The 13,460-nt window shown below is 48.6% G+C and overlaps 1 protein-coding gene across 1 annotated transcript; it reads right to left on the bottom strand.

Moving 5' to 3' along the window:
- Nucleotides 1–4,515: 4,515 nt before the first annotated feature.
- On the bottom strand, nt 4,516–13,365 carry D2HGDH (D-2-hydroxyglutarate dehydrogenase). The gene is made up of 9 exons (XM_048955186.1): nt 12,978–13,365; nt 12,226–12,283; nt 10,794–10,933; nt 9,920–10,113; nt 9,553–9,721; nt 8,854–8,997; nt 8,306–8,448; nt 7,567–7,732; nt 4,516–6,218 (listed from the first exon to the last, which is right to left on the bottom strand). The coding sequence occupies exons 1-9, from the start codon at nt 13,327–13,329 to the stop codon at nt 5,959–5,961; spliced, it is 1,626 nt and encodes a 541-aa protein (XP_048811143.1). The 5' UTR covers nt 13,330–13,365; the 3' UTR covers nt 4,516–5,958.
- Between the last annotated feature and the right edge of the window lie 95 nt (nt 13,366–13,460).

Here is a 13,460-nt window from a genome sequence, read left to right as displayed (position 1 = left end):
GCCCAATTATTCGGGGCATACAGAGCACAGACCCTTTGCTGTATCTGAGCCTCGGCAGGAAAACCTTTTGTGTCTACACCAGTTGAGTTATATCGGATGATCCAACCAAGTGACTTCTGGATTTAAGAATGATCGCCATGACCTGTGTTGCACGTGGGTCTCAAAGTCCACTGAGACTTTCCTGGGAGAGCAGGAGCAGCCCTGCAGCTGGGAGGCATCTCCCCATGTCTGGGACCCTGCAGGGCTGGGTGCTGGGCTGCCTCCACTACTTCTGCACATGGCACGGGGCAGCTCCAGAGTTACTCAGGCAGGAACAGACCCTGCGGTGCCTCACACAGCTGCAATTATTCTATATTTGCTGCATTCCTGCTGCCTGTCCTGGCATCAGCTCCTTGCCTGGAGGGGTATCCGCAGGAGGGCAAGGCAGGGAGGGAAGAAGAGGGAGCAGGAGCTGGACAGGACCCACAGCAATGTGCATCAGTGCCCGACCCTATTCCCTGATTGCCTCCAAACATGCATCTACTGCTGTGATTTCCAGGGACCGAACACAGTAGGGGAACTGCTGCTCGTGGGACATAGATGACGTTATGTGTAATTTGGACAATAAAATGCTGACGCACATCCCCTAGTCTGGAATAGGGCAGTAAGCCATTGGTTTGGGACTTTTATGGCCAAACCTCTCCTATGCAACCCATGGCACCGTCCCTCTCCACTCATGGCACACCTTTCCCACCAGCACACCAGCAGCATGTGCTCACATGCCAAACAGCCTCCCCTTGCCAGCTTCAATCCCGATGCTTATCAAGATGCAGAGATTAGCGAGGCATAGGGTTTCTTTCCTTGAGCCAAAAGGCTGCTCTGCAAAGGGTTATTCTCAGCACGGAATGAGCTGCTGGCAACAAGGCACTAATTCATTGCCTTCTTTCTCCTGTTAACATTCAGCACATCAGCCGTGTGGTGTCCCTTTCAGGAGCTGGCAGAACCCACCAACCATGGAAAACCATTTTTTCTCACTTTTACAACTGATTCACTGCTCTCTCCTGGGCTGCTGTACAAGAACCGTCTCACCCGTTCAGGTTCAGTTATGTAGAGGAGAAATACTGAGCTTAGCTGGGGCTGGGTTGCTTTAAGAGCAGAAGCACTGAAGGGCAGCCAGGTGGCACAGCGTTAGCTGGGGCAGGACCCTGAGGGAGCTGCTCCATCCTCTGAGCTGGGATGGGAGAGAGCCACACGCTTCCATGCTGCACCAGGAGACCCTGCAGCACTGAGAGCCCACAGGCACTCCTCATCCTTCCACTGTTTCACTCTGCCCTAGAAAAGTCTGGGACAAGAAGATCTTACAATGACTCCATATTAGAAAAATAACGCACAGGTATTACATATCCACTCTCTCCCTCCTACATACCATGGTAAACCAACGGTGGACAGCACCAACAACATCCAACAGATGGCCAGTATTATAGATCCAGGAGAGAAGCTGGCACACAAGCCCATGATACCTCCTCCTGCAAGGTAACCACTGTGTTGTTCAGCTGGGATGGTGCAGCACGGAGCCCACAGCTCTCCATGTGCAGTCCCTGCCAGAATCCCTGGGCTGCAGCACGGTGTTATCAGGCAGCACGACCCCCTCCCCAGCCCTTTCCCTGTGTGCAGCTGAAGAAAAGCAGGACGGAATGTTTCACATCCCAGAATGAACCATTCGTGCACAAAGACTGCATTTTAACCACTTCTGGGCAGTAGTTTGTGGGGGGAAAAGAAAAAAAGAAAAAAAAAAAAAAAAAGGAAAAAAAATAGGGAGCAGGAAAAAGGCAGAGAATATTAACAACTCAACCCAGAAAGAACAGGTTGTATAAGCTTAGCTTGGCAGAAAGCAAGTCCTGTACATTTCTTCTTTCCTGCCACCATGGACTTCCCCTATTTTTGCATCATCTGCTCCACAGAGCACAGGCTGGGTGCATTTTGCCTCCTGACATGCTCACTCTGCTTAACCCCCTCCTTCCTGCAGCCCCAGACATTGGGTGGCTGTAGCCTCATTGGGTCCCTATGCATGCCTTGCTCCAGGGACACCGCTAAGCTCACCGACAGCTGTGTAAAGGCTTCGTTGTTAGGATATACCTGATGACTGAGCTTCAGTCCCTTGATGGGAGCATTCAAGGGGCACAAGGCCATTTATGACTATATTGTTTCAAATGACTGCTGGGGAGACTGGAGTTCCTGCTGCTGGAGAGGAGTATCAGCATCCCAGGGCCACCTGAACTAACTTCTGGCGACAGGAGGAAGCAGAGATGGTCTTAGAGTAGTGTGCAGAGGCCTGAAGATGATCAGCTCCTCCCTGACAGCTCCCGAGGAACAAAAGGAGGGGTAGGACGTGCCTAAATATTGACACAGTGGGTTGCACAATGATGAGAGTTATTTCTGTCAAAAACATCCATGTGGCAAAGCTGAGAGGGTCGTGACCTTAGTTAGAATTTCATTGCGACGTGTGAGGCAGCCACCATCCTTAATTCAATTCAACACCTCATAGAGGTGATGCTCTGGTTCAAAACGGAAGGCAATGGCTCTTTAGGATGTTTTTCTGCTCTGGATGGATGATCTGTGATAGCGCTGGGGTTGAGTGATGTACACAGACTGGTGAGCACAGATGTGGCAAACACTGGGAGGCAGGAGAAGACTCGTGGGCAGTGATTTACCCTCGAGCAGCAGCAGGGTGACAGTGTGGTTTTGTGCACCAGCAGTACGTGATGAGCTCTCTGTCATCTCAAAGTAGGCAGGATGTATCCAAACAAAACCGCTCTGAGTGAGGAAACAAAGACAATGCCTGGGATTTGGGGGAGGATCAAGCAAGATCCGGAGTCAATAAGGCTATCCTGTGATACCCAGCGGCTCCTATGGGCTGCCCAAACATCCCTTCTCATGGCCACCAGCACCAGCACAGCCCACATGGGCACACAGCACACACACAGAGGGCACGCAAAAATCTGTGAGTGAAGCAGCCCAGTTAAAAGCAGCCTATTTATCACAGATCACCTGCCAGTTGCACTTGGTCTTGTGCTGTCTGCTGGTGCTTTCCCACATTTTCCTTCTCCTCTCACCCTCCTGCTTGAGTAAGCCTAATTTTTTTCATGCATCTGTTGGAATCAGGGATCTCTCTGAGTGCCAGACAGCAGGATTCCATTTTCCTACTGATTTCCTTTCCTATTGTCTGCTTCCACGCTGCTGTTTGCTACCAGGCTGCCCGCCAACCGGAGCAGAGCTGGACGTGGGCCTCCACCAGCCCCAGACCTGCCCCTGTGGTAAGGCTGCACCTATGGAGAACAGAAGGAGTTTGCTGAGTACTGCGATGCACAGCAATCTCTGCGTTGTGCACATGGAGTTGGATACCCTGTCCCCTGTCGCTTGTGCACCCCAAATGAGCAAACACCTCCTCTGGCTGATGTCACCTCGCCATTAAATCAGACCAAACTAGAGGGCAAGAGAGCAGAAGTATCCACAGACATTATCATGGGCACGGACAGGACACAAAGCACGAATTCTGTTTCTTCAGCTGAAGATCCAGGGGAAGAGCAGCTCTCAGCCAGGACTCCAGCCAAGGCCTTAGCAGACAGGCAAGAGTTGCTCTGGCCTGGCCACACAGCATCCAGGGAGCATGGATGTGTACAAGGAGTCCTCAGAAACCAAAACGGAAATGGCGGAGCTGAAGATCAAAGCAACAAACTGCTGTAAAACCCAAATTGCCAACGGCAACCAAAGTCCATCACTGACTCATTGTAACCTTGCAGTCACCTTCCTTCTTTCTGCCTTTCCAAGATCTTACACTCCAGCAACTGATCCAATGTCATTCCCAAAGCCCATCATCCAAGCACATGGAAAGGATGGATGCTGTTTATGACAGTGGGAAGAGGAAGAGCCATTCCAGGTGAAGAGCTGCCAGACCAGGGCTCGGGTGAAAGATGAGGTACTGCATACTGCGTCAGCTCCTTCTGCTGGAGATGGATTCATATCCCCACTCTTAGGTCCTTCCTGCAAAGGACCATGCTGCAGAATTTGGCAGAACCATTTTCCCTCAGTCCTCTTCAATCCTATCCGGTACAAAGATATTGCTGTGAGGCAGGAGCGTTGTGCGTGGTCAGGATGAAACAGCAAACGGAGCCAAAAGAGCAGCCAGGCCAAGACCTTGGCACTCAGTACAGGGCTCTGCAAGTTGTGATGGTGCACAACTCCAGCTGTGCCACCTACAGCCGAGACATTTTCACAACAGCGTTCTGGCAAGGCCAGATTTATCCTTAACCTCCCTAGGCCACTAGCAGAGGCTCAGACCAAGAAGTTCTGGTCCTAATCAAAGTATAACAACTCCTGCTAACTATAAACAGACAGATACAGAAAGAAGACTATCCCAACCCACAGAGAATGAGAGTTTGGCTCTCTATTTTTTAAATAAGCCTTTTCCACTGTTATAATTTTTAAAAACAGGAACAAAAATCACTTCTGTTACAGTTCCAAAATTATTCTAGAAGCTTCAAAATGTGAAGAAATCTTTATTGTTAGCAGAATGCTCCTTAGAGTATTAACACTGTTTTATACATTGCAATAATTCCAAGATATTTACAGCAGCAATAGTAATCAAAATAAAAAAGTCCTGACGATGATTTACTGCACTTTAAAGCTGTTTGTCCTGAAAGTGAGGAGATTGCACACTACTAAATGAAACAACAGAACTCATCCTCATGGACAGACCTAAACACAGCACAGCCTGCACAGCTCTGCCCCTGTTTGTATGCTGTGCCATATCTGGCTTCTGCCTTTCGGTGTAATGATGTGAACAGCACCTACCTGGGATCCAAGTCTTCCCTACAAAGACAACAGCTATGCCTGCTACAGCCATTTGCCTGCTCCAACCCATAATGCCAAATACAGTCTTCACTGCTGAAATCCAAGATGAGGCTTAAGGGAGTACACAGGGGTTGGGAAGTTTGACCTGTCCAGGAGACGAGCTCTTGGGGAACAGAAATCAGGTGCAGGAAGGACTTATGTGTGCCTGGTTGATAGCCCTGCTCTGCTGTGGTCCTAAAACAACACTGATAAACCCTCCTCATAGATCTGTGGACTCAGATTTGTAATGCTTTTGATGTGTGTATGTCACAGTCATGTACATGAAATGATAGCAAAAATACTGCGGCGCTCCTACAGATGTAGGGTAAGGGTGCACAGAGCAGGATCTGAAACTCTAACACAGAGACAGGCCTGACTCTTGATGCTTAGCACCACGTATCCAATGGCCTCATGCTGTGAAGAAGCCTCAAAAGTTGCCAATTAACCAGGGCCCTGCTGCTGCCAGCTGGCTCTGCTGCCAGCTCACATGCCTTGGTACCACCTTACCAACCTCACCCAAACACCTGACTGAGCGAGTGTTGTGAAGTAGCTCTATTTTTATAAGCAAGGACTTTATTCTCATAATCCTGCAGGTCATTTCAGATAAAGGCAATAATCCCCCAAAGTTCCTTTGCTTCTGAAACTTTGCTGCTCCCTTTTCCCTTAACTTTTTGACTGCAGAATGTATGCAACAAATGGTACAGAGAGGAAAGAAAAAAGGTGATCACCAGAGCTTGAGAGATGTGAGGAATCTTCAGGCATCCCACTACCTAGACTAAGGTGGAAATCAACTCTAGATATCACGCTCACAGAAGAGCAAGTGGGTAAGATTTATATATATATATATATATATATTTGTGTGCTTGGTGTCAAGGTTCAGATTAAACAGAAAACCCATACTGCCAAAATCAGTAATGTGTTCTTCTTCAGAAAGAGCAGACGCCCTGGAAAAGAGGAAGCACAATCCTTCACTTCTTCCATCACGCTAAGGAAGGAAGGCAGGGAACATTCCTTGTGCTTGCACTTCAACCACGAACTGGATCATGTGGGTCCTGAGCAGAGACGCCGTCCTCACGCGATGGTTTCTGCTCAGGGGCTGGAGGGCAGCGTCTTGTATGGATTGAGGATTCCTTTGGGGTCCAACATGGCTTTGAAACGCTGCATTAGAAAGATTGCCTCGTTGGGTTTGCTGTACTGAATGAACTGCTTCTTCTTGAAGCCCAGCCCGTGCTCTGCACTGATGCTGCCATTGTATCTTGCTGTCCACTCATACACAAATGGCTCGATGGCATCCAGAAGGGAATGGCTGTAGGACTCTGCTGTGATGTTCAAGTGCAAGTTTCCATCTCCTGGAATAAAACATTACACAGGTGAGTCTGTAAGAAAAAATCCATAGCCCTGCAATGGAGAACCACTGCTGTCATCTTCCAAGCAGTCAGACATCATCCAGTACATCCAAGTACTCAAACAACAGTGCCTTTGTTACTTTCCAAACTATCCCTTCAGAGAGGGGAAGTGAACTGTCCTTCCACAAACATCAGGCCCCTCTGTGCACAAACAACTCAAATAGGATCTTTGTTTTTCCATGCTTTCAGTACAACCTTTGAGGAAGCGTTCCAAGTCAAGCAACTCTCAAATTCCCACTCCTGTAACTCACAAATTCACAGAACCGTGCTGCACTAATTATTCTTCCCGCATTAAGATGACATGCCAAAGATTTCCCCAACAGTATTCAATAATGATGATTAGATCTCAATACAGAATTCATTGCTGTACCTATTATATTTGTGCAGTATTCAAAGGGCACTTTGGCACTGCATCAACAGAAACAAAGAAAGAAAAGCATTTATTTTCTCTTTTTGCTGCTTGCGTGGGATGATATTCAATTAAGCACACAGTTACAGGGCATGCAGAAGACAAAACACACAAAGACAAAGAAAAAAATACTCATCCTCCCTCTGGAACCTCTTCTTTTATCTCAGCAAATTCTTACAGTACACAACTTAATCCTCAATGCCACCATCCTCCAAAGGTGGCTGTTATTACGAAAACTTGTCTTTCCATGTCTTTCAAATCATCTGACATCAAGCATGCTGAGGAGTGATCTGGGTTTTGCTGTTGTTTCTGGCTTGGTTTGGTGATTTATTTTTAGCAGAACCCATAGAACAGCTCTGCAAAGTGACTTATCTGTCTCTAGTGTATATAAAATGAAGTCAGTTTCAAAGCATTCTGATAAATGTAAGGGCCTCTTGCTATCAAAAAAAGTGTGAACTCTTTTTATCACTCTCATTTGGAGAGTGAACGACTCGAATGTAACTGATTTCCAATATCACTACTCACTTTGGACAGGAAAATGTTTATCTACCAAATGTGTCTGAGCACATAAATCACACTGATGGTGCCATGAAATACCCTAGATATTTAAACAGAAAACACAGAGCAGAAAGATACAAACAGCCACTTTGAAACTGCAGAGAGGTTAGTGGTTATGCTGCCAGGTCACACCTGCCACTGATATACAGAATACAGTCTGAAAGCAACGAAGATGCTTAAGCATCCTTCTAATAGCTCTCAGCTGTTCAGTCTATGCTCCTCAGTAATTAAAACAATCCAAACCTTTAGGAGCTACTAGGAAGGTGCACAGCAAAACTTGGAGGAGAAGAAGAAGCCATGTCCTTTTCCTGCATCTGCACTCACCCAAGTGGCCATAGCCCACCACATTCTTGGCACTGTGGCCCAGTCGAGCTCTCATGTCAGTCACAAGATCGTACAGCTTTCCCACAGGGAGGGAGATGTCATACTTGTACACACAGCCATCACGACTGAGCGCCTCTGTGATCCTCTCCCTCAGGCTCCACAGTGCCTGTGGGACAAAGATCAAAGGAATCCCAATCAGCCAAGTTCCTCGTGTTCAATACTTTGTGACACGGGGGGGAAAAAGCCCCGACTCCACACGTAACATCTGATATCCCTCAGTATCCTCTGCCTTACTGCAGACAGCAAGAACAAGTGCCACAGCCATGGGCATCTTCTGCAAGGATGTTCTGGTTCCCCAAGAGGTGGGGATGTGCCTCCTCCACTGATCTGCCAGTGCCCACTTTGCTCCCTCAGACTGCAGAGCCTGGCTCTTACACATCCCCACCTTGGTTTGCAGGACTTCATTCATTCCTGGCCTTTCTGACGATCCAGCTTTTGCTTTCAGTAGTGTTCATGGAGATGTAGGTCCTACCACAACCACTACTGATATCCCACAGTTCATCATCCTCCACTCGTTAAAGAAGAAAACATCCACTGACAACCCAAACACTCTGGGCCTTTCTTCTCAATAATAAGTTATAGGTCACTCAAGTGTATTAACTTCAAACAGGATGAACGCTTCCTCATGAAGGAGAGCATTTTTTCAAGCAGATTTGTGCAAGAGGAAATGTTGACTTGCCTTTATTTTCTTATCATCCACTGCCACAGTTCCATCAGTGACTAAACCAGAAGTCATGGCCTGTTCCAGGAAGCTGTTCAATTTTTCTTCATCGTGCCTCAAGTTGGAGCCCGAAGTTTCAATTAAAACATAAAAAGGGCTGCCTGAAAGTGAGGGAGAATAAAATAAGTGGATGCTCTGTGCTACAAGCATGGGATTTTACTGCAGATTCTAGAGTTTCTCCCCAAACTTGGCACATTTTATCAAGTATCCTCTACCACCCAGATTCTTTGGTGCCAAACAGAAGTGCAGCCCAAGTGGCAATCTTTTATCTGGAGGGCACTTCACTGCTTTATCCACTACTGCTTTCCAAAAAACCAGTATTTTTGTGGGAACCAGTAGGAGCAAAAAGTTCTATCTTTAAAAACTTTTACCAGTCGAGCTTGGAATTGAATACTGGGTACAAAAATTAAGTGGGACTAAAAGCCCTTAAGCAGGATAATGCCACTTTCTGCAGCACAAAGGCTGCTATCTGCATCTGTTCCCTAGACAGGTATCAGCTGTGGTACCTCTCACCGGGTTGGAGAGCCCAAGATGTTTCTCAACCAGTTCCATGCACTTCTCATCCATGAACTCAAAGGCAGACAGGATCTCTCCCAGCATGGCTCTGCAGGTCGTAAACGTTTCCTGAACCCGAGAGAAATCCTGACATCCTTCAGACAGATACGAAGATCAGAAACAAAAATCAATCCTTCAAAAGCCTGTATCGTGCTTGAAGTGATGTTTCCTGTCTCTAGGAAGCAAGAGTCCAGTGTGGGTTGGTTTGGGCTGGGGAAAGGAGTGGAGAACAGCAGGAGGAGAGAGCAATTGGTCTTCACTGTGGCAAGGACCTCTCGCACACTCCAAGACAGTTCATAGCAAAGAATTTGCTGCACACTTAGTTCTCAACACAGGAAAGAAAGCAATCCAAGATGTATTTAAAGGCTCTTATGAAAGTTTAGGCAAATTCTTGGGTTCACTGCACGTATTCCATAGGTTTGCCCACTCATACCCTCCGAGGAGTTCAGCTGCCTGCTTCCAAGGACATATGTATTAGAAGCAAGCTGTCTGAGAAGCCCCATCTGGCATTTTTGAGAACAGAACAGGTCTCAGTGAAGGTTGCCTCCAAACAGCTCTGCTAAAAAGCTTCAACAAGGACTCCCCTTTCACGACTATTCCCACTCCAGCATACAAATTCACATGTGATGCTTATTAAAAGCAGTTCCTACCTAGGAACGCCAGATTCACAGCTTTAGGTTTCTGAGGGCAGAGTATAGAGACAGCTGTGATGACACCTAAAGTCCCCTCAGATCCAATGAAAAGCTGCTTCAAATCGTAGCCAGTGTTATCCTTGCGCAGCGATGCCAAACAGTCCAGAACTGTGCCATCTGCCAGCACCTGTGAGAACACGGAGTATCAGCATCAATAACAGATGCTTCATGCACGAAGGCACTTTCTCAAAAGAGCCACAAAAGGAACAATTAAGAGAGGGAGACCGAAAAGGAACTTTTGCCTTCCTAACAGACAGCCAAGAGTAGAACAGCAAGAAAATGATAAGAGGTCGATGTGCCAGGAGCTCCCAGGTACTCGCCTTACCACTTCCAGCCCCAACACAGTCCCTCGCAGAGAGCCGTATCTCAGCAGCCGCAGGCCTCCGGCATTTGTGGCCACATTGCCACCAATGTGACAGCTGCCTTTGGCTCCCAGGTCAAGGGGCATGATAAAACCCCGCTCCTCCAAGTACTCATTGAGTTTCTCTAGGATGCAGCCAGCTTGGCACACCAGGATTCCTGAAACACAAACATCCTGCTACAGGCTGATGCCGCGGAGGAAGGTTCCTCCTGAAGAGGTGGGAAGAGTGCAAGCAGGCGGAACCACCTCTTCCTCTAAAACTTTCTGGAGTTCAATTGAAGCTGTAAGAACCCTGTGCTTGCTACAGGGCATTGTTCCATCCTTCTTCGACCCAAGAGGGCTTTACTACTGATTTAACATCTGGTCATCCGTAGCTCTGGGCATGCAAAATACAGTGATGTTCAGACAACCTCTGCCTGGCATTCACTTCCCTTCTCACCATGTTTTAAGAACTGAGATACTCAAAGCAGTCTGTTTCCTAGCTTTCCAAACCCAAACAACACGTAAGCTTTCCCCATCCTTCCCTTCCCTGTTCGAATGGTTATCACACACCTCCTCTACCACTGTTGTTCTCCACCTGCTGGGTTTCTCATCTGGGTAACAGGACATACACCATCCTCTTATCTCTTTCTTCCTCTTTTCTGCCACCGGATATTTTCTTACATCTGCTCCTGTTATCACCTAAGGATGGCATCAGCAGCAGGAACAGGGAGGACACGAATCTCTGATGCTCCTTAGGATCCTGCTGGGCTGAGCCTTGCTGACCCCACAGCTCCCATAAAACACCTCAGTTAGACCCAGGGGTCACTTCTGTGCACCACGTGTCTATGATACTTACCAGACACCGGGTCAAAGCTGATGATCTTGTTCATCAGAGCAGTGGACAGAATGATCTCATCGAAGACGGGAACGCTGCCCCCAACAAGGCCTGTGTTACCCCCTTGTGGGCTCACTGCCAGGTTCCTCTCATGGCAGTACCTGGAAGGAAACAGGTTTCTCAAGCCTCAGATCTTTTAAGGCCAATAATCCAGTCTATCAGAAGAGTCACTTCTACATCAATGCGCACTGTTGTGAGCACTCAATGTGCCTAACAATTAAGCAATGTTTAGCCTAAAGATTAAATTGACACAAAGGGGCAGTTTCATTGTAAACATGAGAAAGCACAGCTCCTCACTGCATTCACCCCAGTGCTGGACAAAAGAATGAACATTTGGGGCCATTCCCCTGAACAGATGCTGACGTTCAACCACTCCTGCTCTCATATTTCCAAACCCAGGCAGTGCTGTTGGTAGACAAAACAATCTTCTTCCCTTTGCAGATGGGCCCTCCTTGGATCCCTTAACACAACTGCTTGAACTGAGCATGGGTAAGGTGTCTAATTTTGACAATCCAGCAGAGCATAAAAATTATTAACACTGAACCCATTTGCTTATCTCCCTCAATTTCTCTCCTCCACCTTGAGCCCTCCAGACTCCCTTCTCATCAATGCCAACACTCATTTGAGAAGTCTGCTACTGCCCATTTGCCTTTGCATGGACCTCTGGCCATGACACAGGAATTCTGTTTTGCAGAATAAATCAAAGTTCAGCCCTCGGGCCTGCCTGATGCTGCCGTGACACAAAAGCCAAGAGTCAGGGAGCACTGGGCCTATGAAACACGAGGCACATGTTCAAGTCTCTTTCTGCCTTTAAAAGCTTCAGCTCTCTGTGAAAACATTCTAAAAATGAACCTGTACATTCCTTCCTAAGAAAACTGTATAGCTAGTTAGAGTCTCCTAGCAAACAGCCATTGAACCCACTGGCTGGCCTGATCTATACTCACAGCACATTAGGAACTTAGGTGGTACACCAGATCTCCTCAAAACACACCAAACCCATGGTACCAAGAGCTTCAAAGACATTTTTTGTCTTTTTACTCCAGCAGGAAAGAAATGGGGTAGTTTTGTCCCATCCATCAGTACAAAGACAGTGACAAGTGATACTGCCTGCCCAGCAGCAGGCACACAGCTCTGGATTAATAACAGCAGGCAGCGTTCCTGGCTTGGGTGCTGCTGGATTAAAGGGTGTGCAAAAAGATGAGAGTCCAAGGACAGCTGGGACATAAAGGGTACAAGGAAGAGCCGAAGTCACCAGAGGCACCACCAATATAAAACCAGCTTCAGCAATTCCAGCACTCACATGACTGCCTGAACGTCCTTTCCCCCGTGTGACCTTCTCAAAGCAAACCTGGGTCTCCTCACCCCACAGCCCTGTAAGAAAGGCACGCATTACCTGAGAATTTGAGACACCTCTGCTGCTGTCTTTGGCTTCAACAACAGCTCGCTGCAGCCTGCAATGAAAGCAAGGGACTCTCAAGGCAAGCCACAGGCTGTACAGAGAGCAGAACGAAGAAGGTGGCGAGGGATGATGTCTGAAACAGCAACACCCCCCCAGTGTGAGGCACAGTTAATCTAAAGCACTTCAAGCAACTTGTAAAAACCTTTTATGTGTCTACAAACTTGGTTGCCAGAGTGAGCATGGGGAAATGTTCTCTATCTTAGGAAATGTTTTCTATCTTAGGACAACAGGCGGTGGCCTTAAGCTGCATCAGGGGACGTCCAGCTTGGATATTAGGAAAGATGTATCAGAAAGAGCAGTGAGGCACTGCGCAGCTGCACAGGGAGGTGGGGTCACCGTGCCTGGAGGCATTCAGAGCTGTGGGGATGTGGCACTGAGGGACGCGGGCAGTGGGCACGGTGGGGTTGGACCTGGAGATCTGAGGGTCTTTTCCACCCGTAGTGATTCTGTGAGTCTGTTCTTATAGAATCTTTGACAAAAGGCAGAATTCACAACGTTCGTTTCTGAGGCTTGGTCAAAAACTCAGAAGCTATGAAGCGAACACACTGCTTTTAGGAAAACAATTTGCTTTTACCCTGAACCATCAGGCAGCTCGTATCTCCTGCGAGGAAAAGCCATTCTGTCCGGTCTGCGAGTAGAGACGAGCGAGGTTTCAGCAGCGCTGGGACACCAGCAGCCCCACTTACCTCGGACTGATTTCAGCCAGTCCACATTAGAGGATTTCAGCTCCTCGGGGTTCGAGCACACCCTGCCCGGCATGAGGCCCTCAAAGAAAGCCACATCGCCGCTGCCGAGGCGGGCGAAGGGCAGCCGCCGCAGGCCGTAGCGCTCGCAGGTGAGCGGGACCTCCTGGCGGCGGGGCCGGGCGGTGTGCAGGGCGTTGCCAGGGCGCAGCCGGGACCCGACAGCAGCGCGGCACGGCCGCCGCAGCTCAGGGGCCGGGCTCTGCGGTCGCCACATCCCGCACGATCCCGCCAGCCGCCTCAGCTGCGCCCAGCCGTGCCGCACGGGGCGGCCGGAGCCTGCGGAGATCCCCATGGCCGAGCCAGGGAGCAACGAGAGGCGCGGCTGAGCCGCACGCCGCCTGCCGGCCTCTTCTGGCCGCGGGATCCCGCAGCGCCCCCATGCGGGCAGGAGGACCCCGTCCGCGCGCTCCTAGCGCCCGCTTG

The sequence above is a fragment of the Lagopus muta genome, chromosome 9 (genome assembly GCF_023343835.1).
Source record: "Lagopus muta isolate bLagMut1 chromosome 9, bLagMut1 primary, whole genome shotgun sequence".
NCBI classification, from domain to species: Eukaryota; Metazoa; Chordata; class Aves; order Galliformes; family Phasianidae; genus Lagopus; species Lagopus muta.
Note: the sequence above shows the minus strand (reverse complement) of the source record. Positions and strands in the feature narration are given on the sequence as shown.